Genomic DNA, 24,364 nt, shown 5'->3' on the forward strand with positions numbered 1-24,364 from the left:
CAAGATTAAAGAGCTCAAAATTCCTAAAAAAATTATTTATATATATTAAAAAACTTAACAAAAATTAATCTTTTATATAATATATCACATAAAAAAATTCAACAAGCTTTATAAATGCTATATATACATATTGAACCAAAACGAATATAATTATCTAATCATATACAAGTTACAAATATATATAACATTATAGAATAAATAGGTTTTCAATCATCGAACTTTGTAAACAATGTCACGTGTTCATACTAAAGTCGCGTGCTGGACTCTCCGTTAGGTTGTCTGTCTGACGTGGCACCAGTGTCTGTCTTCTCGGTAGTGTCTGTCTGGAACCGCTTGCAGAAGAAGACTTTCTGCATGGCGCGATCATAGGGTTCTAAAGACCGTAGCGGCTGGGGTAGGAACATCCAATCTTGGAGCTTTCTGGGCAGGCTCTGGGGGCGTTTAGCCTGCAGGCATTTGATGACGCCGATGATGATGAAGAGAAGGCAGACGGGCCCGAGGACGCCGAGGAGGACGTACCAGCCCGGGATGGAGAGAGCGAAGACTAGGGCGGGGAAGAGGAAGAACATGAGGAGGATGTAGACGATGGCGAACCAGCGGTACTCGGCCGTGCAGTTGCCTAGAAATTTGGCAAGCGGGATGGGGAAGCGGAGGTAGGGGATGGGGTAGAACAGGAGGATGCCGGTGATGTTGAAGAAGAGGTGGCAGAAGGCTGCTTGTAACGCGTTTCTGAGGCTGAGAGAATCGCCGTGGTCGTGGTGCCGATGTTTGACCCCAGGGTCAAAGGGTACATCCGGTCGAGTTCGATGACCCCGTTGCCGACGAGCGGGGTGAGGGTGGAGGTGAAGATGGAGGAGCTCTGGACGATGATGGTCAACCCGGCGCCGATGATGATGGCGAGGTATCCGGTGAGGTAGCCCAGCGGTCCGGGAAAGTCTGCGTTGATGAATTTTTTGATGATGAGAGCGATGGGGCCTTGGAGAAGGGAGTGCAGCAGTTTGACAATGGCGACCAGACACAGGCAGAGAATGGTAAGGGAGATAAACAGCATGATTGCTCCAATAGCTTTGTCGTTTAATGTGGAGTACATTCCCTTGAATAAAAACTCACCTAAGGGTTAAAATAAAATTAATCATAAATTACAAACAACAGAATTGCATTAAAGTATTTAATTATAGTTAACTTTTTCAAAAAATTTAATTATATATTTTATATTCATATAAATAAAACCGGGATTTTCGTGAAATTTAGAAAATTATAAATATGTATCAAAACATGATCAATTGCTAATAAGAACTTTGTTTCTATTACCTAACCACGGTGCTTTTAATGTTAATTTCATATAGATAAATACCCAACCTTACAATAACCCTAGCACAGGGGTCGGCAACCTGCGGCTCGCGAGCCGCATGCGGCTCTTTTGATGGCAAGATGCGGCTCTTCAGCTCGATGCACAAATATAAATAATTATTTTATTTTATTTTTAAAGCTCATAAAAGTATTAGTCTGCGACACTCAGTAATGAACGATATAATAATAAATATAAACAGTAAACACTCGCTATTCTATTAAAATATTTAGTGACTCGATATTTCAATGTAGACCTACTTCCTTGTGTCCTAAAACTGAGGTATTTAAATATAAAGGATGCCTGTGTTTGGATCAAATTTATCGGGGCACTAGCGCCCACCACGGTGCTGTATGAAAGCCTTGAGTGTAAGTTAATCACTCACCGTAATATCACCGTTAATCACTTACCGACGGTAAGTGGCGCTCTCGTGAATCCGATAACACTACCGCTGGGGCGTCGCGTAGCCCCTAGCTCGGTTTCATTATCGAATGTCGTATTGTAGGGTGCTCCTTAAAACTAAGGTAGGCGCTTAGTGCTCACGGGATAACCCTGGGCGCCAAATCGCACCCTGCAGGGACGCCGGATGACGCGCCTAATTCAATTTAGTGAGCGACTATAACAACCTATAGTATCCATAGCCTATCGCGCTGTTTAAAATGAAAGTATTGTTGTCCTTTGTGGCTATCGTGTACAGCCTTTAAAAAAAAACAAAGTAGGCGTTATAGTGCTTGCAGGGTCGCCCAATGGACGGATGCCAAGTACTAATATAGCCGCTCTGGAACTCTGGGCGCCAAAACGTGTATTGACAAAAAAAAATTTTTTTTCGCAGCAATCTTCTCGGGAGTATTTTATCTACTCTACAAAGTTTCATGGCACTCTGATAAACTGTGACGAACAGCATACAACCTTTTTTTACCGTATATAGAGAAAAATCGCACCTCTACCCCCTTGGAGTATTCTCAACAATTTTTTCAAGTTTCATGGCGATCGGATGAAAGGTGTAGTAATGCATAAAAGAAAAACCGACACACACACAAACACACATACATTGTTGTATGTGTATATATATATATATATATATATATATATATATATATATATATATATATATATACATATATATATATATATATATATATATATATATATATATATATATACATATATATATATATACATATATATATATATATACATATATATATATATATATATATACATATATATATATATATATATATATATATATATATATATATATATATATACATATATATATATATATATATATATATATATATATATATATATATATATATATATATATATATAATCCTAATTAGAGATCATAATATTAATAATAATAGTATAAAAATGTTGGCGGCTCTTTAAAAACTTGGAAATTTTGTAAATTGTAACTTTTGGCTCTTCGGTCTCAAAAGGTTGCCGACCCCTGCCCTAGCACAGGGGTCGGCAACCTGCGGGTCGATTTTAAAATCGCTCTTGGGTCAGTCGTTTCTTGGTTGTTTTCGTCCATTATTTGTTTGATTTGTTTTGATTTTTGTATGCTTGGTTCTAGTATGAGAGTGTGGTGTGTTTGGTTTTCCGAGCCTATCTGCTCTATTTTGATTATGTTTTGTGTCCCTCTATATTTATATTCTTGTATTTTCGAAAGTTCCGTTTCTATTGAGTCTATTTGTTCATTGTTATTGTTTTTTCCCTTAATTAAGCATCCTTAGTTGTTTTTTTTCTAGTTTAGTTTCTATAAGGGCCGTAACGCTACTAATGATACAAGCATATTGAACTGATATCCGCTTTATGTCTTACTAGGCATACTGCCTAGCTTCGCTTAGGTTTAAAAAAAAATTGTGGAATTGAATGATTAATCAATAGGTGATTGGCTGCTATGTTAAATGCTTAGGGGCCTAAATTTATACAGTGGAATAATTTTGTATATATCAGATAATAATGGAATATTCGCAAACTTATTACTTGCACGGTTATTAGAACTGCAAGGGGTTTCTTAATAGTATCAATTTAATATTATAATAAAATACTTTTGCAATTAATTTTTACATTGTCAGTACAATGCAAAACGTAATTTATAACAAAATATTTATTTAAAACAATGCTATACTCTATGATTTTTTTTTTTTTTTTTAAAGAGAATACAAATTTTTAAAAAATTATTACATTACAAAGTTACTTCCCCTGTTCATAGACAAAATGACCAAATTTCGTATAATGAGAATTTCACTCGCGGTCACTTTTTAGCCGTCGTCGAGGGCTATGAGTGAAACCGACAGTTTTCCCTAAAGGTCAAGCCATTTACCTAAGAGCATGCAAAAAATTAGCCAGATGTAAAGACGGTAAGTGCCCTCAAATCCGTTTTGAAATCACCCTCTGTTTTTCCCATAAAATACAAAGATTATATAGGGAAATACGAGTGGTCAGTTTTGACCCATTTAACGAATTTTCCCGGACATGGCGAGTTTTTTGTGACACCCCGAGGCGTTCTCCTACCACTTCACAAATTTTCAAGCGGGTCGTTGGAGGAAATTTTTTTTCGTAATAGAGCTCATATAAAGAGAAATTCACTCGCGGTCACTTTTTAGCCCTCCTCAAGGGCTTTCAGTGAAACTGACCGTTTTCCCTAAAGGTCAAGCCATTTACCTAAGAGCATGCAAAACATTAGCCAGATGTAAAGACGGTAAGTGCCCTAAAATCCGTTTTGAAATCACCCTCTGTTTTTCCCATAAAATACAAAGATTATATAGGGAAATACGACTGGTCAGTTTTGACCCATTTAACGAATTTTCCCGGACATGGCGAGTTTTTTGTGACACCCCGAGGCGTTCTCCTACCACCTCACAAAATTTCAAGGGGGGTCGTCGGAGGAATTTTTTTTTCGTAATAGAGCTCATATAAAGAGAATTTCACTCGCGGTCACTTTTTAGCCCTCGTCGAGGGCTTTGAGTGAAACTGACCGTTTTCCCTAAAGGTCAAGCCATTTACATAAGAGCATGCAAAAAATTAGCCAGATGTAAAGACGGTAAGTGCCCTCAAATCCGTTTTGAAATCACCCTCTGTTTTTCCCATAAAATACAAAGATTATAGGGAAATACGACTGGTCAGTTTTGACCCATTTAACGAATTTTCCCGGACATGGCGAGTTTTTTGTGACACCCCGAGGCGTTCTCCTACCACCTCACAAAATTTCAAGGGGGGTCGTCGGAGGAAATATTTTTTCGTAATAGAGCTCATATAAAGAGAATTTCATTCGCTGTCACTTTTTAGCCCTCGTCGAGGGTTTTGAGTGAAACCGACAGTTTCCCTAAAGGTCAAGCCATTTACCTAAACGCATGCAAAACATTAGCCAGATGTAAAGACGGTAAGTGCCCTCAAATCCGTTTTGAAATCACCCTCTGTTTTTCCCATAAAATACAAAGATTATATAGGGAAATACGACTGGTCAGTTTTGACCCATTTAACGAATTTTCCCGGACATGGCGAGTTTTTTGTGACACCCCGAGGCGTTCACCTACCACCTCACAAAATTTCAAGGGGGGTCGTCGGAGGAAATTTTTTTTCGTAATAGAGCTCATATGAAGAGAATTTCCTTCGCGGTCACTTTTTAGCCCTCGTCGAGGGCTTTGAGTGTAACCGACAGTTTTCCCTAAAGGTCAAGCCATTTACCTAAGAGCATGCAAAAAATTAGCCAGATGTAAAGACGGTAAGTGCCCTAAAATCCGTTTTGAAATCACTCTCTGTTTTTCCCATAAAATACAAAGATTATATAGGGAAATACGACTGGTCAGTTTTGACCCATTTAACGAATTTTCCCGGACATGGCGAGTTTTTTTGTGACACCCCGAGGCGTTCTCCTACCACCTCACAAAATTTCAAGGGGGGTCGTCGGAGGAAATATTTTTTCGTAATAGAGCTCATATAAAGAGAATTTCACTCGCGGTCACTTTTTAGCCCTCGTCGAGGGCTTTGAGTGTAACCGACAGTTTTCCCTAAAGGTCAAGCCATTGACCTAGGAGCATGCAAAACATTAGCCAGATGTAAAGAGGGTAAGTGCCCTCAAATCCGTTTTGAAATGACCCTCTGTTTTTCCCATAAAATACAAAGATTATATAGGGAAATACAACTGGTCAGTTTTGACCCCTTTACGAAGTTTTCCCAGATATGCCGAGTTTTTTGTGACACCCCAAGGTGTTCTCCTACCACCTCAAAAAATTTCAAGGGGGGTCGTCGGAGGAATTTTTTTTTCGTAATAGAGCTCATATAAAGAGAATTTCACTCGCGGTCACTTTTTAGCCCTCGTCGAGGGCTTTGAGCGTAACCGACAGTTTTCCCTAAAGGTCAAGCCATTGACCTAGGAGCATGCAAAAAATTAGCCAGATATACTGAGCTTAAGTACCCTAAAGTCTGCGTTGAAGTGACCCTCTGTTTTTCCCATAAAATACAAAGATTATATATTGAAATACAACTGGTCAGTTTTGACCGCTTTACGAAGTTTTCCCAGATATGCCGAGTTTTTTGTGACACCCCAAGGTGTTCTCCTACCACCTCACAAAATTTCAAGGGGGGTCGTCGGAGGAATTTTTTTTTCGTAATATAGCCCATATAAGGCGCCGGTCAGTCGAGGTCAGTTTTGACCCCCTCTCCGTAGACTTTTTGCCGAACCGTCACCGGCCCTCGTGTTCTATCGCCATAAGGCACCTTCGTGCCAAATTTGACGCGCCTGCGGCGCCGGGAAGTGCCCTATCGGGCACCCGACCACTTTGCTTTATTTATATAGATTTAAAATCTTCCCAACGTTTGATTTTATTTGATTTTGGAGATGACTGTGTGTAAAATTGTATTATGTATTTTTTTGCTTTTGTGTAGCGGTCGTCTAGAAAATAGTGAATTATTGAGTTTCCAGTGTGTGTTATGCTTTACATGTGTAGACTAGTTTGAAGGATGTTTTAATGTTGTTGATTTAGTCGGCGTGTGGTTTGTCTGCGGTTATTATTAAGCGGTTTCGAATGTCTTTTGGTTCTACAATTTCTAGTTTGTCTTCCACGAAATTAAAGTCCTTTGGGGCTGGGCGTGTTGGGGTTGGCCGTGTAGGGCTCTGGATAGTATCAGTATCAATAATGTTTTCATTTTCTTTACTTCGTGCACTGTCCTTTTTTATTTTTCCTTAAAGGCTTGTTTCTTCTTCCCGGAATTGTTGTCCATTCTCCTTCTGTGGTTGGGGCTATGGCTGTGGCTGGTTCTTGGGCTGGTTATTTGGCTGGTTCTTGGGCTGGTTCGATTTCTGTGGCGTCGTCTGACACATATTCTCTGTCATCTAAAAATTGATCATTGTCGAAATAGTCACCATCATTATCTATCGACATATTGTCTCGTTCCGTTACATACGAGCTTCTGCAAGCGGCCGGTCCGTGTTTGGACGTGCTACATAGGGGGCATATAGATCTCCAACCGTTGAGTTGTAGTAACAAGGTGTAAGTTTCCCCACCGATCTCAAGATCAATGTAAATCCTTTAAAGGAACGTTTGGGTAGAAATCGACTGCCCACTTATCACTCTTACCGATCTTAAGAGTTGAAACTATTGTGTCTGGTTCTGATATTTCAATCATAATTTTGTTGATCATATTCTGGGTAATGGTAGGGGGTACCCATTTTAGGTGACACCTCTGACCGTTTTTGTCCACATGCAGCAGCAAAATGCTGCTACAATAATCCGAATGTTCGCATCTCATTGCCAAATGTAGAGAGTTGTAAATTTCATCTGATTTGAGAGAAATAAACCATTCGCTTGGTTTCCCCAAGTTGTAGACATTAAGAATTTGAGAGCGATTTGCGTTCAGTTTACACGTAAATAGGTCCTCTAATGTGAATTCGTGGATTGGGAAACAAATATAAATGCTCTACACTCTACACTTTAAGTATGCGTGTCAACGCCAGATAGGCTGTTGATGCCGATTTCAGTCTGCTTTTCTTTTTGGATTTACTTCCATAGCCTTCGTCTAACCAAGAACAAACTACAACGCAGCAGTTGTTTGATTTTGGAGTTGTCTCTCCTAGAAGAGTGGCTGTCCCCAGCTAACGAGCCTCATTAGCCCGAGGGTTCGAACTGGAGACTTTTCGACCACGCAGACCCCTATCGTGTGTATAACAAACTTGTATTCTATTTGAGAATTATATTTAATTTTTGTGCCTCAAATTATTTATCACATAATCACCGCGAAAAGGATCACGTCAGTTATATCATGTTAAATGTAGTCTCACGCCGTACCTTGTATATACGCCATATTTACTTTAAAGTGACGTAGTAGTATTTAACATCGGATCACGTTAAAATAATGTCATGTCAGTGTCACGTTACGACCTAAAATAAGATAAACTTAACCTAAAGTAGGATCACGTGGAAAAAGTGTTTAGGCAAGATCACGTTAAAGTGATGTAGTAAGTCGAACATCACACGAAGCGTGAGCACTCTAAAAGCCAATTAAATGTAAAGAGAACAGACCCCCCCCCCCACCCACCCAAAAAATTTTTTTTTTTTTAATTAAAGACATTTTCATAGAAATTAGGTCAAGTCATGGGCGTCGTTATTTTATTATTTTTTTTTTACAAAAATTAAACGCAAATTTCACGTTATTATACTTTGAATTAGCAATACACTTTGAATTAGCACTACACTAAATTCTCCCACACTAAACTCTCCCACACTAAATTATCGCACACTAAATTCTCCCACATTAGATTTTCTCACACTAAATTCTCACACACTAAATTCTCGCATACTAAATTCTCCGACACTAAATTCTCCCACACTAACAATCTCCCACACTAAATTTTCCCACACTAAATTTTCGCACACTAAATTCTCCCACACTAAATTTTCCCACACTAAATTCTTGCACACTAAATTCTCTCATACTAAATTCTCCCACACTATATTCTCCCACACTAAATTCTCGCGAACTAAACTCTCCCACACCAACAATCTCCCAAATCTAAACTCAATACAAAAATAATATCCACCAAAATCACCCGAACATTCAACTCCCCCATATTAGATTCCATCACACAATCCCCCCACCCTACATAATATTAGTGTTAGTCCCGAGAGTACACAAATGTGTAACACATTTCACAGCGGTTTGCTGTCGTCTTTTGTTTGTTGGAAAGTAACTCACTCGTGGGACTTTTGTTTCAGGGGAGAAAACAAACAACGTTTTTTTTTCAAGGGAAGTAATTATAAAATTAAAATATAAAAAGAAGTTAAAAAGTAATTATAATATTTGAAACAAAAATCAAGTAAACTGACTTTAGTATTAATTATAGGAAAATAAATTTTAAAAATTTCTATAAAACATTTGGTAATTTATTACACAATGTTAATTACTACTACCAGTAATTTTTAATGTTAATCCAATAATTAAATGTAACCAGTTTCAACCAGCTGTAATATTTATACCAAGAAGTTTATTAACACTCTGTTTTTTTTCCATACTTTATTCAGTAACCTTATGTCGGCGTATTTTTTTTTCTCGGCCTTTTGGCTAAGACAGGGTCGGCAACCTTTTGAGGCGGAAGAGCAAAAAAAAAAATTCACATGATTTCACAGTTTTCAAAATTTTTTTTTTCAACATTATGGTATTTGATTAAGATTAGGTAAATAGATTTAAAATAAATGGGTTTAAGTATGAAATAAAATTCATATAAAAACATACACATGTTTTCGCACAAAACATAAGTATTTTAGCCAGCTCTGCTAGGAAAATAAAATCAAATTATTTAACTATAGCACTATCCCTACCCAATTTAGAAGTTAATAACTAAAAAACTATGTCACTAAAGTCAAATTAATGCACACTTCCACATAAAACGTGACTTCTGAATGAAATAACAATTAGTATTGAAAATATTTATTTTAAAAATTGCACTTCGGTATTGAAAAGCACGGAGCCACTGCCACGGGGCTGGCCACAGCACAGTTGTGGAGCTGGGCCTTGTGTCCATGCAGCTGTCTCACCTATTGTTAGTGTTTTTTTATCTTGTTTCAAGTTGTTTTTTAAAGTATAATATTTTTATTAGTTATGCAAATAAAAAAATACAATTATTGAACTGGCGAGCCGCATCTTGACATCAAAAGAGCCGCATGCGGCTCGCGAGCCGCAGGTTGCCGACCCCTGGGCTAAGATCAAAGTGTAGTATCTGTTATGGATCTACATCAGGGGTCGACAACCTTTTGGGACGGAAGAGCCAAATGTTATAATTTACCAAATATCCCAGTTTTTAAAGAGCCACTTACATTTTTATTTCAATATTATATTTGTTTAGGGATTTTATTTAGCTTTGCTAGAATAATAAAATCAGTAATCAAAGTATGTAACTTTAATTATTGAATACTAATTACAACAGTTTGGCCTTGCATGTCTTTTGAAAGTTTGTTCAAACCTGGCTAATAACTTGTTTTCAGTTTCAAGCACGCCTCTAGATTTTTATTTGTTAGTTGGCTTATATACTTTGTATTATATTCATGCAAGAAAACGCTTGCTCTGATGAATATGTTGACCCGAAGATCGTCAGCACTTGTTCACCTTACTGTAGCATCCTAAAAGACTTTTCCATGCGTCACATAATAGGGCCTAAACTCGCGGCATTTCTTTTGGAGCTGTCCAGTTCTACAGCGAAACCTGCCTGTGGTACTGGACCTCCAAATCATCTAACTTGCTCTTGAGATCTGTGAACTTACCGCTCCACAAATGTTTGGTTTTTAAATCTAGTAATCAGAGTTTCTTCCAGGCATCTCATATATAATTTATATAGAAAATATATACTTTTAACAGTGTGTCTCCCCCCCCCCCCCCCAAAGAAAGTTTACCGCCCCCCCCCCGGAGAAAAAAGTCTGGAAGAAACACTGCTAGTAATTTTATTTGAAGCGAACCAGCATCAATTCCAAATAGCTCAAAGTTAATCTCAGTTGTTTTTGTGTTGAGAGAATCTACTATGAACGTCAGAGTATTTGCATTTCTTTTGAATTACTAAAATTTCTCAGTGAGCCAGTGGCGTAGCCAGGATCGTCTCAAGGGGGGGTCAAATTTTTACCCGGGGACAAACTTTCGATTTGCACCCCCCCCCCTCAAACTTTCGATTTGCACCCACCCCTCATACTTTATATATATACCGAGGGGTCTGCAGTGAACCCATCCTTCATTTTGTTTATGGTAATGCTGAAGTAATTCATGTTAGTAGTAGCGTTAGTTTTATCATGATATTTTTTTCAGATTTTTCGAAATAAAGTAATTTACTGCTCTCCGTATCTCAAATAAAATGTAGTAATTTTTTTTCGAAATAATCATCTTCTTCAAGCTAGGAATATGCTGGGTTTTCCTTTCCATGCAATTTTACATTTAGCTCGTTTAGTTTTTTGTGATCTCCATGAAGTTTAATGTTAATTCGGGATAGACAATTTAATAGGAAGTACATTGAAATAGGGCGTAACTAAATATTCTAATAGAATAGCGAGTATTTATTGTTTATGTTTTTTTATTCTATCGTTCATTGCCGAGTGTTGCAGTACAATAATATGTTTGTGAAATTTTTTTTTTTAAATAAAATAAAATAGTTATTAATATGTGTGCATGGAGCTGAAGAGCCGCATCTCGACACCAAAAGATCTTAGCCATTTTAGGGCTGGCTGCCGGGGCCGAGAGGCGGTCAATCGATCTACTCAACTCATCAAGCAATCAATTGCAACTCTCGCCAACGACTGCTGTGGGGTTGCGCCCACACATCCCTCGAAGTGCACATGCCCTCGAGATTAGTCACCCAGTACTTGTATTGGGTGGCTTCAAATGCACGAGTGGCTAACTTTTCAATCTTCTATTTTTCAGCCTGTCGACACCCACCTAGGAGAAATCTTAGGTGGGAGGTCTGTCACAATCGCCAGCAAATCAACCCATCTCTCAAAGATCAATCACGCAATCACATCCCTACTAACAACTTTGCCACTACTTTGGCGACACCCACCTAGGAGACGTCTTAGGTGGGAGGTTCCGTCAAATACCAGCAAATGAACTAACCATCTCTCAAAACCAACTCAACTTACCCAAAATAAACACTCGTCAACAGCTTCACTCTACCCATTTCAACTACTAGACCAAGCTCAAACTCTTCACATCTACAACCCTCGACTCAGCAATATCACGAAACGAAAACTAAACATTCTTCTACGTCATTTCGCCCACCTCAATTACTCAACTACGCAAGAATGCCCTATGACACAATTTCACTCTCTTTCAAACCACAATGACCAATAAAGAAGAGCAACCTAGGAAAAACTATATCTCAACGCAAGGACACTACCCCAACTACCCTAAGCTCCACTCCATTCGCTCAACTCTACCATCAACGACAACCATCATCAATCTCAACACGAGGACACTACCTCAACTAATCTGTCCAAGCTCTACACCACTCGATAAACTCTACCATCAACGACAAGACACCAAACTCATCTTCCCAAAATAGGAACATCCTTCATTGACACTCAAACTACAACTACCAACTAAGAATCAACCACTTCTCAACCAAGATTGTAATACGCACAAGAAGCAAGGCCAAAAACGACGAGAAGCGATCATGTATTGTCCTGTACTCTATGTTATATCAAAGGAACCAAGAAAACGGAAAAGAGAACAAGAAATCAAAGAAACATGGAAAAATGGAACAAAGAAAACAGAAGGAAAATCAAGAAAATGACATTATACATTTTTAAAATGAAATACTGTGTATTACATTGTAATTTTTTAACATGCAACCTATCCACACAGCTAGCTTCTGGCTCGAAAGGAGTGAACTGGGTGGAAGGAAATCTATTAAACTTTTAAAAAGAAAATTTCTCTTCCACTGAAGGTGCCCTCGCATACATTTTTTAGAGACAACTTTCTAAAAATCTTTAAAAATGACCGCCTTCTGGAGACAAGTTGGACTAAATTACATAAATTACTCTCAGATATGTGCTAAAGTTGTAAGGAGGGTCTTTAAAGAGCCTCACAAGACAAATGTGTTTGGAAGAGATGACAGTGTCATTAAAACAGCCAAATGGGAAAATGGAAAAATAGTTAAAACAGTTGCAGCACAAGGAAAAGAATAGACTTTTTAGGACAAATTTATATAATGGAAGTTGAATGGTCGCCACCTTGGATTGCTTGTCGTCATGAATGGGAGTTTTGCTTATAGCTAGCTCTGTAAACAATTTAACTGCTAACTTCCTGTTTTCTATTATGTTATTCAATGGAAATTTGTCAGTGTTCTTATGAATGAATGTTTTATGAATAACAAAATAAAATTATAAAAAAAAAAAAAAAAAAAAAAAAAAAAAAAAATACAAATATTTCCATATATATCTCGCGCGTAGAAGTTAATTGTCAGGGGAAAAAACAAACAATAATTTTGATAAAGGGAGGTAATTATAAAATTAAACGAATAAAAAAGAAAAGAATATATATATATATATATATATATATATATAATATAACAAAATCAAAAAAATACGTTAGTATTAATTATAAAAAATTAAATTACAAGAAAAGTAATCAAAACTTTAGGTGATTAATAACAAAATGTTAATTACTACTCCTAGTAATTGTTAGTTGTTAACACAAAAATTAGTAGTCTCTAGTCTCAACAAGCTGTAATATTAATACAAAGAAGATTTATCAAACCTATTGTCTGTTAGGAATTGAATCAGCGTGTTCTTAAAACTGCGTATTTACTGAAAAATCTGTAATACCCATTGACTCCCCCCCCCCCCTTTTAAAAACTACAAACTGGAGCCAGCATGATGCCTAACATACACAACACACCAGTCTGATAACGACGGAAACGGAACGGTAAGATAGGACAAACGAAGGATAAAGCACAGTGGACGTGACAAAATTTAACACTAGGCTAGACACACCCGTGAAAAGGTGAACGACAGTGACCGACAGGTACTAAAGACTTACAGAGGACATGACCTTAGGAACCATGATTCGACTGACAAGAAGACTGGTCAAAGGGAGACAAGAAATAAAATACACACATTATACACTAGGAAAGGATACATCCCTTGACGTTCGGGCAGGTAAAACACCGCATTAGTCACAACATTTCACCCAGCCCAACACTCTAAGCAAAGCCAATGAACCCCCCCCCCCACCCCCCCTCCGCCTTGTGTTATGATTTTTATCCTTGATATTAAGCTACAGTACAAGTATAGAAATACTATGGAAGCTACATTTATGATTACCCTTTTTGTTTGAATATATATTATATATTATGTTCCTTTGGTTTGACAACCACACTTTTTTTGTTTGTTTCGGGTGTAAACAAAGCTTTTAACAACCTCGAAACTTGCAGGAAATTTTGTACAATGAACATATGTCATACTATGAAAAATTATGTATATATATATATATATTATGTAAAATATGTTGCTGTCATTGTACTTGTTATAAAGTGGCAATAAAGACTTAAGAAAAAAAAAAAATCAACGTATTTACTTTAGTCTCATATAAAGTTAGCGCAGGGGTCGGCAACCTGCGGCTCGCGATCCGCAAGCGGCTCTTTTGATGTCATGGTGCGGCTCTCCAGTTCCATGCACAATGATTAATAATTGTATAGTTTCATTTTCAAAACTCATAAAAATATTATACTGTAAAGAAAAACAACTTTAAATAGGATTTAAACTCACCAGAGAACAGCGAGAATAGGTGAGGTAGAAAGTAAATGGACAGCTGACAGCCGCCTCCCCATCCCGCTTGCCAAATTTCTAGGCAACTGCACGGCCGAGTACCGCTGGTTCGCCATCGTCTACATCAGGGGTCTCCAAACTTTTCAGTCCGAGGGCCGCATTAACTATCCAATTTCAGTTCGGGGGCCAGTTTCTTCCAGGCAAGTCTTTGATTTTTCACCAACAAACGTTTTTTTCCGTGGACAAAAGGATCTCCGCGGGCCGGATAAGAGGACCTCGCGGGCCGCATCCGGCCCGCGGGCCGTAGTTTGGAGACCCCTGGTCTACATCCTCCTCATGTTCTTCCTCTTCCCCGCCCTAGTCTTCGCTCTCTCCATCCCGGGCTGGTACGTCCTCCTCGGCGTCCTCGGGCCCGTCTGCCTTCTCTTCATCATCATCGGCGTCATCAAATGCCTGCAGGCTAAACGTCCCCAGAGCCTGCCCAGAAAGCTCCAAGACTGGATGTTCCTACCCCAGCCGCTACGGTCTTTAGAACCCTATGATCGCGCCTTGCAGAAAGTCTTCTTCTGCAAGCGGTTCCAGACAGACTCTACCAAGAAGACAGACACTGGTGCCACGTCAGACAGACAAGCTAACGGAGAGTCCAGCACGCGACTTTAGTATGACCACGTGACATTGTTTACAAACAAAGTTCGATTATTAAAAACCTATTTATTCTATAATGTTATTTTGAATGTGATATATTATATAAAAGATTTTTCTAGTGATTTTCTAAATAATTTATAAAAATACATTTTTTAATGAATTTTGAGCTCTGTGATCTTGCCATATGAGTTTAGTGGAAAAACACGAAAAAAATTAATTTAATTTTGATATTGCTAGCATCGTGTTGTCATTTAAAACTTCCAAAATAACGTTAATGGTTATAACTTGAGGCTGTTGTTACGATAACTGCATATCGTACTAGGTATTTGAACACTCTGCCTTTGTACCACTTTGTATTGAGTTGTCTTTTGACGTGTTCGTGATTTCAACGAGAGGCGGTGTTACGTTCATAAAGGACAACTTAAGCCACTTGGGCCACTTTCATGGAAAGGCCAATCTCGGCCACTTTTATGGAAAGGTCAACCTCGGCCACTTTTATGGAAAGGCCAAACTCGGCCACTTTCATGGAACGGCCAAACTCGGCCACTTTTATGGAAAACCCAACATTGGTCATTTGTATGGAAGGCCAATATCGGTCAATATCGGCCTTTGTACCACTTTGTATTGAGTTGTCTTTTGACGTGTTCGTGAATTTCAACGAGAGGCCAACTTCAGACTCCTGGGCCACTTTTATGGGAAACCAAACATTGGCCACTTTTATGGAAAGGTCGATCTGGGCCACTTTAATAGAAAGGCCAACCTCGGCCACTTTCAAGGAAAGGCCACAAACCTCGGCCACTTTTATGGAAAAGCCAAACTGGCCCACTTTTATGAAACAGTTAAAGTTGGCCACTTTTATGGAAAGGCAAAACTGGGCCACTTTTATGGACAGGTCAATATCAGCCGATTTTATAGAAAGTCCACTAATATTTGCGCCTAATGCATAGTCCATTTAGAACACGTGAAGCATAAGCATTGCCACAACCTGTAGCCTACCAACAGAAAAAAACATGTAGACTGCTAAACCGAAAATCATGAGGTCGAATGCGGGTTGAACTAAGTAAAAATTTCATGAGTCCACCCAGCTCTAATGTGTAACTAATTCACGTTAGAGAACAAATTAAGGCGACTGGGCATAGTACTGACCACAATAGCTGTTGCTATTTGTCCATTTCTGAACATGTGATATTCTACATCGTTTACAAATAAATGCTTACGACATACTAGCCATCGGTACCCGTTTCACGTGAATTATAGGCCTATATATTTTAAAATGTCGAACTTGATTGAGAAAAATAATTTATAAAATATAAAAAGAGCAATTAAATGTATAGAAGAGCAACTTTTCCAAAAGCCGCAATAAAAAGATTAATGCAAAACATAACAGGGACCAGTGTATCACAGAATGTTGTTATTGCCAAGTCTGGAATTTCAAAAGTTTTTGTTGGAGAAGTTATTGAAACTGCTCTTGATGTGTTGGAAAAGTGGGGAGAATCTGGTCCATTACAGCCTAGACATTTGAGAGAAGCAGTTCGAATACTTAAATCCAAAAATATGATGCCTTCAACAAAGACAAAAAAAAAATATTATTGTAATTTTTGCAAAAGTATAAATTTGCATTGTTAATAAATTTGTAGATTTTTATTCTTTACATAATGTGTTTTATATATTGATTTAGTAAGTCTTTTTTAAAGAAGGGATTTCACTTTTCTCCCTTGATTGCTACAGAAAAACTGTTTAACATGTACACATATTATGAAAATCAAGCTTCAAATAGATTAACATTACTCAATGTTTTCCTTTTTAAAAGAAATTTTAATATTGTGTTTTTAGAATTTGATACTCCACATAGATCTAAAAAAATACACATCAAGTAAATTTTAGTTAGTCAAATTTGAAATTTATGCAATTAAGTCACCATGCCAGAAGAATTGAGGGTTTATCATTTATAATATTTGATAAAATAACCTTAAAAATATTTTAATAAAGAATTTTTGATGTTATTTTTGTGCACATAATTCCTAATTTTAACAGTATTAAATATGACAGATGAGCAAGCAATATAATTCAGCCCAGAAAACAAAATTATAATTTACATATAGATCTACTAGTAAGTAACAAGGAAAATGTTTCTAAAAGTAAACAAAAACATTTTATTACTGAAAGATCACACACTGTGGTTTTACACAATCTTCAAGTCCACTACAATCTAATCACAGCCAGACACTAGAAACTCATCTAGCTAATTTACCAATTTTCAATAATTAAACACTGTCCGATCACCTTGATGGAGGCAAAAGCATTTTTTAAATTATTTCTTAATTAAATAAAAAAGATGTAGTTGATAGATGAAAATAAAAGATGTTTGAAAAATAATAATAATATCCAGTCTATTACATACTTTAAACTTTTCAGCTATATACAAAAAGACAATTTTTAAAAATAAGAAACATCAATCCAGGAGACATTTTAATACAACCTCAATAATTAATTCTGTATTTATCATTCAGCTAATTAATTATGTATTAATCATTCAGCTAATTAATTATGTATTAATCATTCAGCTAAGTTTGAATGAAAGTGACTGTTGATCAAATACTAATTCTTTAATTTTGACATTCAAGTATTGAGACTGAAATAAATAAAGCACTATTTAAAAAAAAAATCCCATTACTTGTATTGGGTTGCTTCAAGTATACGAGTGGCTAATTTTTAATTTTCTATTTATCAGTCTACGACAACCACCTAGGACAGGGGCCGGCAACCCGCGGCTCGCGAGCCGCATTCGTCTCCCTTGATTCCAAGTTGCGGCTCCTCAGCTCCTGGCACAAATATATCAATAATTATTTTATTTTTAAAACTCATAAAAATATTGTTCTGCAACACACGGTAATGAACGATACAATAGTAAATATAAACAATAAACACTCGCTATTCTATTAGAATATTTAGTTACTCCCTATTTCAATGTACTTCCTTGTTTTCTAAAACTGAGTTATTTAAATGTAAACAATGCCTGTGCTTGGATCATATTTATCAGGGCATGGGTTTACCTATAATACCACCCAGCACTGTATGGAAGCCTTGAGTGTAAGTTATTCACTCACCGTAATATCACCGTTAAAGTAACTACTATGCAAATACTCATCACACCAAGAGGTCAACCAAACCTGTGAGGTCATATAATAAGACAGCCTATTAGCAATCATCAAATTCTTCTACTCTATTATGGCAGAGCGGACACCTGGTACTTCTCCTCACAAGCTTTCGACGTCACCACAATGCACAACACATGCAAAACACACGGTCCATACATATTGCATTTCTCACTTCATAAAAACGACAAAATCAATGTGACCATTAGATGGCTACCCCCTACACTTAACAATGTTACACTCAAACAAACACTACGCCTATACAGTAAAAAATATATCCTGCTGTGTTTTTCTTTTGTTGTTGTACGAATAAGCTAGATTGCTATCGGCTTTTTTTTTTGTATTTACACTTTATTCAGCGACTTGATTGTCAATGATAGCTGGAATCCATATAGGAATTACTTGAGTCGCAATACAGGGGAGGGGGGGGGGGGAATTGTGGTGATACAAACCAATCAAATGACATAAAACGGACAATTTCACATTACAAAGTTAGAAAAAAAAATTCCATGGCAAGACAAATTTTACGATTTATTAAAATCGCTAGGTTCAAGTTAGGTTTATGTTAGTCTATAGCAGGTTCATGTTCCGATTATGTTAGGTTGAAATTTTGTTCATGATATGTTTATTTAAGTATCAAGATAGGTTCATGTGGTGAACTGTTTATCGTGTGTATCTTCTTTTCTTGTTGGTTCTTAATTTTAGTGTGGGAAGGGATCCCCTCCAGCATAATTAAGTATACGTGTCAACTGGTTATGCGCTATATAGGCCATTGACTCTGATTTCAGCCTGCTTTTTTATTTTTTTATTTTGGAGTTGTCTCTCCTAGAAGAGTGGCTGTCCCCAGCTAACGAGCCTCATCTGCCCGAGGGTTCGAACTCGATACTTTTCGACCACGCAGACCCCTATCGTGTGTATGTCTAACTTGTATTCTATTTGAGAATTATATTTAATTTTTGTGCCCCAAACTTTCTTGGCCATTTTTTTTATCCCGTTACGAAATAAGGATCACGTCAGTTATATCAGGTTAAATTTAGTATCACGCCGCACCTTGTATACACCACATTTACTTTAAAGTGATGTAGTGGTATTTAATATCGGATCACGTGAAGATAATGTTACGTCAGTGTCACGACCTATAATACGATAAAAATAACATAAATTAGGATCACGTTAGAGTAATGTAGTAAGTCGAGCGTGACACGAAGCGAGAGCACGCTAAAAGCCGATTGAGTGTAAAAGAAAATGTGTTTTTTTCTAATTATTTTTTTTTCTTAGAAATGAGGTCAAGTGATGGGCGTCGTCCCTACGAATAATGACGTGGGCAAGAAAGGGAGACAAACTAATACATTAAAGGGAAATCACTAGATTTTAGCCTGTAGTTGAATTTTTTTTTTTTAAATACATGAAAACCAACAAAGTATAAAGCCTATTCGCAACACTACAGTTTAGCGACCATACAGCAGTTCTGACAACTTTAAACAACGAACAAACACAAAGCAAACAAAAACATAACACATACTGGAAATTCAATAATTCACTATTACTAGACGAGCGCTACATCAAAACTATAAAGGACATAATACAATTTTACACACAGTCATCACAAAAATCCAACAAAATCCAACATTGGGACGATTTTAAATAAGACATTAAGCGTTAAATATGCGTGTTGCATTAATAGCGTTAGGGCCCACATAGAAACTAAACTAGAAAAAAACAACAACAAAGTATGCTTAAGGGAATAAACAATAACAAAGAACACATAGACTCAATAGAAACGGAACTTTCGAAAATACAAGAATATAAATATAGAGTGACACAAACCAGAAGCAAAATAGAGCAGATAGGCTCGGAAAACCAAACACACCACACTCTCATACTAGAACAAAGCATACAAAGATCAAAACAAATCAAACAAATAATGGACGAAAACAACCAAGAAACGACTGACCCAAGAAAGGTTTTAAAATCGACCCGCGCTTTTTATTTAACTTATCTTCATAATCTTTTCCCCTTCGTGCCCAATACACAAATGGCAGTATAGATCGTGTTTCAATCACCTCGACATACAGGGAGATAATGTGGTTAGTACTAAGCCGATCCGCCTTAGTTACCTAATGTGCGCCAAGTACCCATCAGAGCTGGGTGAACTCACGGAGCCCAACAGAACAGAGCCCGGAACTCGAGACATTCGGACTAGCAGTAGAAAGCTTTGTGTTTAGTATTATAGCTTAAAAAGTGTACTCTTACTTTTGTAATTTAACGCTTGTGAAAGCTCGTTAATAATGCTTTTTTCCCTACTATTTAGTCTTAGATGAAAAAATACGTAAAGTACCGTTTACAAATGACGCAATCCGCTACGATGTCACACGTTCCGGTGGTCGATTAAGCCAAACCCAGAAGGACAGCCCCCCCCCACCCCACCCCCACTCATCTAGGATCCCCCCACTCAACTTACCCACAGTAAACCCAGTCACACCCACCATAGATTTATTTATATACACACATTTATATAACAAATGTTAACAAAAACGCCTTTAGAAGGTCCTGATGCAATGAACTAATAATGATCATTAAACTTCTTGGTATTAATATTACAGCTGGTTGAAACTAGTTACATTTGATTATTGGATTAACATTAAAAATTACTGGTAGTTGTAATTATTATTATGTAATAAAATACCAAATGTTTTAAGAAAAGTTTTTGAAATTTATTTTTCTATAATTAACACTGAAGTCAGTTTACTTGTTTTTTGTTTCAAAATTATTAGTACTTTTTTCACTTCTTTTTATCTTTTAATTTTATAATTACCTCCCTTGAAACAAGAAATTGTTTGTTTTCTCCCCTGACAAAAAGTCCCACGCGCGAGATACGTTCTAACAAACAAAAGACGAGAGCAAACCGGTGTGAACTGTGTTACACATTGGTGCACTCGGGACTAACACTAATATTATGTGGGGGGGGGGGGGGATTTGCGAAATGGAATCTAGTATGGGCAGTGTTTCTTCCAGACTTTTTTCTGCGTGGGGGGGCACTTGAAATTTTCGGGGGGGGGGGGGGTGGAGGCGGTAGACTTTCTTCGGGGGGGGGGGGGGCGGACACTGTTAAAAGTATATATTTTCTATATAAATTATATAAAATTCATTCCGTTCGGGGGGGGGGGGGGGCAGTAAAAATTTTTCGGGGAGGCTTCGCCCCCCCGAAGAGATGCCTGGAAGAGACTCTGAGTATGGGTGATTTTGGTGGATACCATCACTCCTTCCCACCCCATTACCATGGTAGCCATTTCCCCAGCTTCTTTGCTTGTCTATATCCTTCAGAAACAGTTTCGGATGAACAGGGCTAAATATTTGTTTGCTAAAAGTAAAGGCCCGATTTCTTCGAAAACTTTGTCGCTTAATGGCTTGGTAACCGTATTTGCAATTTGTAAAGCCACAATGTTCTTAAAAATCAATATACTTATATATATATATATATATATATATATATATATATATATATATATATATATATATATATATATATATATATATATATATATATAAATACACATATATATATATATATATAAATAAATACACACACACACATATATATATATATATATATATATATATATATATATATATATATATATATATATATATATATATATATATATATATATATACACACGTAGTTTCCTGTCGTGGCGAGTCTTGTTTTGTTAGGTAACACTGATTTGTCCAGTGTTGTGTGGATGCGCATGTTTGGCATGCTTTTTTTCTTCCTTGGATGGCTATGAGAATGTTAATAGATTTGTTTTTGTAATTGAATTTGATGTAGTGAGGGATGGTTGCCGGGTTATCTGTGAAGATGGTAAAGCTTCGATTGTTGGTGTGTGGAATTTTATTGACTGATGGTTCTGTTTTGCTAATTATTCTTGGAGCTTTGAGCAGGGTGTCGTTTTCAAGTGCCGGGGGAGCCCATTTTGGTGTTCCATTGATTATGTACTTATGGTAGATCGTAAAGTGTAGTGAGTAAGGTCCGTACTGTTTGGTTGTGTTGTCCAGTTCAGCCACGTTGGGGCTTTCGGACGAATGGAACCATGTGTCTCCCCGTCCGTAGTTCATTTGCAAAATTTGGTGTGGGCTGATGTAGTTCATTAGCAAAATTTGGTGTGGGCTGATGCAGTTCATCAGCAAAATTTGGTGTGGGCTTATGAGTTGGCGGATGATGTGTCCACGTAGATTGGCACGGCCGTTAGCTTGAATGACTACCTGTATGACTGTACTTGGTGTTGGTTGAGTCGAGGGGGGATCGGGACTTTCTTCTGCAGGCGATTCTATTGTGGGGGTTGTTGGCTTCGTTGAATCTGGGGGTGGGGTTGGGGATGGGGGGGTGGGATCTGTGATTTCGTGGGGCTGCCTGGGCCGTAGTTCGGGTGGCTCCATTCCGGGTCTCTCGACTTAATGGGAACGGGAATGGGCGCAACCCCATTTTAGACTTTGGTGATAGCTGCGTGGTACATAGTGATATGGACTCATGGGTAGGGGATTGGAAACTTTGGTAAAAGGCGAGGGGTTTGTTCAGCTTTAAAAATGATCCCTATAATGTATGTTTGTTGTGGACTTTAGTAGTATATGGGTTTTTTTTTTTTGTTATTTTTTTCTCTTTTTTTGAATGGGCCATTCCCGGAAGAACTGCAATACCGGGCCGACCCGTGGCGAGAGCGGAGCAAGCCCCGGGCATCCCGCCGAGTACCAAAAATCAGTTTAATATCGTAGTGACTCAATGAGCCACGTATCAGATATTAAGCTGATAAGAACAGATACTTTTTTTATGTTTAATAGACTTCCTCACTTGCTGTCTACCCTACGAACGGGGAGGCAGCAAGAGTAGGTTACATGAGAATATACATACATGAAATATTATACATATTTAAACAGTTTAATCCTTGCTTGTCGTATTTTCCATATTTTCCTGTTTCCTTGATTCACTTGTTTTCACTTCCGGTTTCTTGGTTTCTTTTAAAATAACATAAAGTACATGACAAAACATGATCGCTTATCGTCCTTTGGCCTTGCTATTTGCGAGTGATACAATCTTTGTTGGGTAGTGGTTGATTCTTAGTTGGTAGTTGTACTTTGAGAGAGCTAGTTTGGTGTCTTGTCGTTGATGGTGGAGTTGATCGAATGGTGTAGAACTTGGAGAGGGTGGTTGAGGTAGTGTCCTTGCGTTGAAGTATGGTTTTTCCTAGGTTGGTTGAGAGATCGTTCGAAGTGAGTTGCTTTGAAATATTGTTCATTGTGGTTTTGAAGAAGAGTGAAGTTGTGACGTAGCCGAGTAATTGAGTTGGGCGAAATGACGTTGAAGAGTGAAGTTTTGCTGATGTTGCTGAGTCGAGGGTTTTGAGCTTGGTGTAGTAGTTGAAGTGGGCGAAGTGAAGCTGTTGACGATTGTTTATTTTAGGTAAGATTGAGTAGTTGGTCTTTGAGATATGGTTAGTTGATTTGCTAGTGTTTGACGGAAGCCTCCCACCTAAGATATCTCCTAGGTGGGTGTCGTCAGAGTGGTAGTGAGTTTGTTGGGAGCGAGGTAGTTGTGTTTGACCTTGTAGATGAGTCGATTGGCTGGCGAATGTGACGGACCTCCCACCTAGGATTTCTCCTAGGTGGGTGTCGTCAGAGTGGTAGTGAGTTTGTTGGGAGCGAGGTAGTTGTGTTTGACGTTGTAGATGAGTTCGATTGGCTGGCGAATGTGACGGACCTTTCATCTAAGATTTCTCCTAGGTCAGGGGTCGGCAACCTGCGGCTCGCGAGCCGCATGCGGCTCTTTTGACATCAAGATGCGGCTCTCCAGCTCCTTGAACAAATACTAATAATCTTAATAAAAAAATAAAATATTTGAAATAAAATAAATGTTAGTGGCTCTTTAAAACAAGGGAAATTTTGAAAATTGTAACTTTTGGCTCTTCCGCTTCCAAAGGTTGCCGACCCCTGTCCTAGGTGGGTGTCGTCAGGCTGAAAAATAAAAGATTGAAACCACCCAATACAAGTACTGGGTGACTCATCTCGAGTACATGTGCATTTCGAGGGATATGTAGGCGCAAACCCACAGCGGTCGTTGCAATTGATTGCTTGATGGTAGTTCGATTGACCGCCTCTCGGCCCCGGCAGCCGGATATTTAAAAAAATATATAAACGAGGCTACACTAAATTATACATTTAACATTTGTTTTCTTGGTATTAATATTACAGCTGGTTGATACTATTGACTACTTATAATTGGATTAGCAACTAATAATTACTAGGAGCTGTGATTTAACATTTTGTTATTAATCACCAAATGTTTTAGATATTTTTCTTGAGGTTTAATATTTTATAATTAATACTAAAGTTTGTTTACTTGGTTTTTCTTTCAATATGTATTAAATCTTTTTTCTTTTTTTTTATTGTTTAATTTTATAATTACCTCCCTT

General features: G+C 37.6%; 1 protein-coding gene and 1 pseudogene across 1 annotated transcript; both read right to left on the reverse strand.

The window, feature by feature from the left end:
- Positions 1 to 245: 245 nt before the first annotated feature.
- LOC131956760 (sodium-dependent phosphate transport protein 2B-like) lies at positions 246 to 7,003 on the reverse strand. Its single transcript, XM_059321339.1, has 3 exons — positions 6,940 to 7,003; positions 724 to 1,110; positions 246 to 619 (listed from the first exon to the last, which is right to left on the reverse strand). Exons 1-3 carry the CDS (start codon positions 7,001 to 7,003, stop codon positions 246 to 248), a joined length of 825 nt encoding a protein of 274 aa, XP_059177322.1.
- Positions 7,004 to 22,561: 15,558 nt separating this feature from the next.
- Positions 22,562 to 22,740, reverse strand: LOC131956761 (uncharacterized; annotated as a pseudogene).
- Between the last annotated feature and the right edge of the window lie 1,624 nt (positions 22,741 to 24,364).

Source organism: Physella acuta, unplaced genomic scaffold (genome assembly GCF_028476545.2).
Source record: "Physella acuta isolate Inbredline_101_S28 unplaced genomic scaffold, ASM2847654v3 ptg001174l, whole genome shotgun sequence".
In the NCBI taxonomy this organism is placed as follows: domain Eukaryota; kingdom Metazoa; phylum Mollusca; class Gastropoda; family Physidae; genus Physella; species Physella acuta.